The following is a 4,520-nucleotide window of genomic DNA, read 5'->3' on the forward strand; positions in this document are numbered from 1 at the left end:
CCGCGGGGTGGCAGGCGCGGAGCCCGTTCGGCCGGTGCGCATCTCACTTGCCTTCCGCGACTATCAGCCTCTCCGTCCCTCCAAGCAGCGCCGGCCCGGCCCGCGCGGGACCCGCTGAAGCGCTGCTGGGCAGGCCGGACCGAGCGCCGGCTCCGCCCCGGCAGTTTAGAGCGGGGCGCTCGGCCGGGGCCCAGGCCGCCCTGGAGGCCCCCGCGCTGCCTCCCCGCTGCTGGGGTAAAGCCACCGCCGGGCTGACCGTGGCACCGCTGGCCAGGTCCAAGGAGCCGCCTCTGCCCCTGTCCTTGCCTTTCCTGGCGTACAAATGCCCGAAGGAAGGGCCAGGCGCTGGGCACGGGGGCGATCCCACCTGGGGCGGGTGGCGAGGGTCCTTCTGACAATCCCTCCCTCGCCTCAGAAGGGCTTCCGGTCCGGCCGTCAGCTCCGCAGCAGAAACTTTCCTGGACAAGGCGGTTGGCTGCCAGCCAACTCCAGGCGCTCGTGGATGTGGCCGCTTGTCTGGGCCCGCTGCAGTCGGGGTTCTGGCCCAGTCTGGACATGGGAACAGCCCTGGTCGCCCTGTGCCATGAGCTGAGCGGGAAAGAGCGGGAGCCCGTGGACCTCTCAGCGTGGGACTGGGACTCCCGCACTCGGAGTGCTAGCCCCCACTCCACCTTGGTGCCAGCTGGTCGCCCATCCTACCTCACAGGGCTGTTGTGGGGAGAAGATGGGGAGCAGCTGGAGGAGAATGAGGAAGGCATCTTTGAGTATGTTTGCTTCAAGGAAGGATGCGCATCAGGTAGATAAATTGAGCATGGTATTCTTCTGGGGCAACTCTCTTGAATTGGGGGTGGGGGTATTCCTTCGCAGTGGTCCGCTCCGACTTGCAGTGCGGTCTCCAGAAGGTGGCGCCTGGGAAGCACAGATTCTCCGGCATGGAGCTCCCCAGGAGCCGTTTCTGTCTCGCATGCTGTTTAGTATCTGTGGGAAGCTGCTGCGGGTACGCAGAGGTTTGGAGCTGCAGCCTGCGGGTGCCGCACGGCCCTGTTGCCCTTTCCTTGGCAGCGGGGGGGGGGGGCAGATGTGCCTAGCGGCAACGGTGGACTGAGTGGGGTGCCCTCCCCAAGGGAGCAGGGCCGTCGCTTGGGGTGCCCTTTGACCCCCTCTGTCCCTCGAGGCCTGGGAGGCCTCCGGGGCCTGGCGTGCCTTCCGCCGTCTTCGTGCCTCTGTGCTGGCGTCCGTGCTCTGTGCCCCGGAGTCTCCACGTCAGGCGACCGCAGCGCGCTCTGCGTGGGGCTGCCTTGAGGAAGGTTCAGGCGCTGCGCCTGCGCAGAATGTGGCAGCCAGGATACCAGCAGGACCGTGGGTCTGAGGACCCGTGCTGCCCACCGGCACCGGCTGCCTGCGTGCTTCCCACCCCGATCCGAGGTGCTGCTTGCAACCTGCGTGGCCCGGTGTGGCTTGGGCCACAGCGCCTGTCGGGGCGCCTCTCCCAGATCAGATGCCATCCGGTTGGCACGGCATCAGCCTCGGGGGCCTCCTCCGAGTGCTGGAGCCAAGGGAGGCTTGGAGGAGGCAGCAGGGGGGGCTTTCTCCCTCGGGGTCCCCCATCTCTGAAACAGCTTCCTCACTGCAGTCCACTTGGCCCCAAGCTCTTCCTCTTTTTGATGCCAGCTTTTTTTGTTTGATTTCTGCATTGCCCAACAGCCGAAGCTCTCTCAGTGGTTCACAGCCACCCATTAAAACACAATCTAAAATGCACCACGGTATCCAAGGGGAAAATGCCACACGAAGCCGCTGAGCCGCCCTCATGCTGAGGCCCAGCAAGACGAGCCGGGCTGCCGGGGGCTCCAGGGGATTGGCACCCCGGGTGTGTTCCTGTTTGCAAGCTCATTTATTCTGTATGGTTTTGCTGGAAAGCTGCTTTGATTCTATGATATCTGCACTGTTCTGCTTTCATACATTATTGTAAACCACCCAAAGAGCTTTGGTTGTGGGGGGGTCTAAAATGAAATGGCCACCCCCCCCTTTCCTGGGCAAGCAGCTTGAGCGGGTGGGGGCAGAACAGCCCCAGGCCCTCTTGAATGAGGCGCCCTGTCCAGAGCCGTTCCCATCAGGCGTGTCTCGGCTCCCCTGGGGAATGTCCCTGGCCCACAGGAGGATGAGGACTGTGCTCCCGTTGTGTTTCCTGGACACTCAGCAGCCTTCCATACCACTGACCCTGGTCCCTTTCCGGACAGGCCGACCGGGTTGGCAGCTGGAGGCGCTGCTTTGTCAGGGTTCCCTCTTACCCCCTATGCCGGTGATGGTGAACCTTTTGGAGACCGAGTGCCCAAACTGCAACCAAAAACCCACTTATTGATCCCAAAGTGCCAACACTGCAATGAAACCTGAAAACTGAGGTTTTAATTTAGAAAAAATAACTCACAATCAGTCCAAGCAAATATATATATATATATATATATATCCCTGGCAGCGCACTGACGGGCCATGTGAAAGCTTGGACGTGTTGCGGCTAATCAGTCGTGTCTCATAACATCATTGCCTGACACCGCCACTCCTTTCCGAGCGTGCGCATGGCCCCTGTGTGCGCTGTTATCCGATGCGCGGCTGCTGGGGCGATGCTGGGGCGACTGGACTTACATACCAACATAGAGGACTCTGCGTGCCCGCTGTGGCACGTGTGCCATAGGTTCACCGCCACTGCCCTGACCCTACCCTGGTGAATTCCCTTAACCCTAATATAGGAGCAAAATACGATTACAAGGGGCAATTTTGAAAAAGCCTTCTTTGAGTAGTTGTTTCAGCACAGCTGATCATTTCTGCCCATTCTAAACACATTCCAACCACCAAAATCATGCCAGGACACCTCATTTTCCTGACTCTAACGCCGTGATAGTGAAACTTTTAGGGACGGAGTGTCCAAACTGCAACCCAAAACCCAGTTATTTATCGCAAAGTGCCAACACTGCAATAAAACCTGAAAACTGAGGGCTTAGTTTAGAAAAAACAACTCACAGCCAGTCCAAGCAAATATATATCTCCTTGGCAGCGCACTGCCTGGCCATGCCAAAGCTCAGATGACTCGCAGCTGATGAGTTGCATCTCATGACGTCATTGCCTGGCGCCGTTACTCCTTTCTGAACATGCGCATGGCCCCATGTGCGCTGTTATCCGATGCTCGGCTGCTGGGGCAATGCTGGGTTGGACCAGGCTCTCTGGAGGAACACCTCGTCCCAGAGGCGCCTACCCAAATCCCGGGGGTCCCTCTCCAGGATTTCACGCCAAAGGAAGTGAAAGCCCGGCTACTCGGAGCAGGGCCTTGTCTGTGGTGGCACCCCGCCTGGAATGAACTCCTCAAACAGGCACACCGAGCTCTTGCGTTGTATTCGTTTCAGCACCCGGCGAAGACCTTTTTATTTGTTTATTTAAAACATTTCTATGCCGCCCCCATCGCAACAAAGCCTCGGGGCGGCTCACAACATACATAAAAATACAATCAATAGTTTAAAAACTGGTACCATCTCGGCTGTATATTAGAATCTATAAATGCAATAATAATAAATTAACAGTTAAAATAACTTTTAAATAAAAAGGTCTTTGCCTGGCGCCGAAAAGCAAATAATGACGGCGCCAGGCGGACCTCTCTGGGGAGCGCATTCCATAGGTGGGGCGCCACCGCAGAAAAGGCCCTCCTCCGGGTGCTCACCCTCCTAATATCCTTCATGGAGGGTTCCTGGAGAAGGGCATCCGCTGCCGATCGTAGGGGGCGGGCGGGCATATATGGACGCAGACGTTCCTTTAGATAACCAGGTCCCAAGCCGTTAAGGGCTTTATAGGTCTTTATATTTTCCCATTGTTCGAAAGTTTAACTTTCTAGCGTCATTTTTAAATAATACATTTTATTCTGAACAGCCCTTGCTTCTCTGCTGATTCAATTGCAATTGCTATTTTGCTTTTGCTGTTTTAAGTTAATTTTATCTTGTTTGTGAGCCTGTGCATGTGGTTTTTTTTTAACATTTGTTAACTACTGGAGCGCCTTGGCCATTGGCTAGCATAAAATAAAATAATCCATAAATAAATCCCACGTAATACACGTCGGTTGATACAAACCCTCCGGCCACCCCTGCCAGCCCTCCCCGCTCCCACACAGCCCCTCCAGCCACGCTTCTGTTCTCCAGGCAGGTGGAAGGCCCCCTCCCTCAAGGGGCTGGAGATTTCCCCTGCCTGTGCCACAAGCCCTAACCCAGGCCCAGCCCAAAAAGCCACGGAGCCCCCCATGGGCGGCCCACCGCCTTTGCAGCCCAGCCCGCGTCCTCGGCGGGAGAGGGCTCCCTGGCCGGGCTTCAGCGAGGCTGGCGCAGGCACGCAGTCGGTCGCTTGCGCGCCTTGGCTCAGGCATCTTGCGCTTGCGAACGCGCAGCTCTGGGACTGTTCAACTCGCCGAGCCCCCCACTCTCCCGGCGGCTGGTCCCACTGCCATATTGCTCTGGCCGTGAGGAAGCTCTTCCTGATGTCCAGCC

The 4,520-nt window shown here is 57.8% G+C and overlaps 1 protein-coding gene across 1 annotated transcript in view; it reads right to left on the reverse strand.

Moving 5' to 3' along the window:
* Positions 1–1,505, reverse strand: part of LOC123019557 — an 8,085-nt gene extending 6,580 nt beyond the window's left edge. The window contains exons 1-2 of the mRNA XM_044422517.1: positions 1,204–1,505; positions 48–311 (exon numbers count right to left, since the gene is read on the reverse strand). Coding sequence (XP_044278452.1) covers positions 48–311; positions 1,204–1,505 — 566 coding nt within the window. The remainder of the gene's footprint in view (positions 1–47; positions 312–1,203) is intronic.
* Between the last annotated feature and the right edge of the window lie 3,015 nt (positions 1,506–4,520).

Source organism: Varanus komodoensis, unplaced genomic scaffold, assembly GCF_004798865.1.
Source record: "Varanus komodoensis strain SLA01 unplaced genomic scaffold, ASM479886v1 scaffold129, whole genome shotgun sequence".
NCBI lineage: Eukaryota > Metazoa > Chordata > Lepidosauria > Squamata > Varanidae > Varanus > Varanus komodoensis.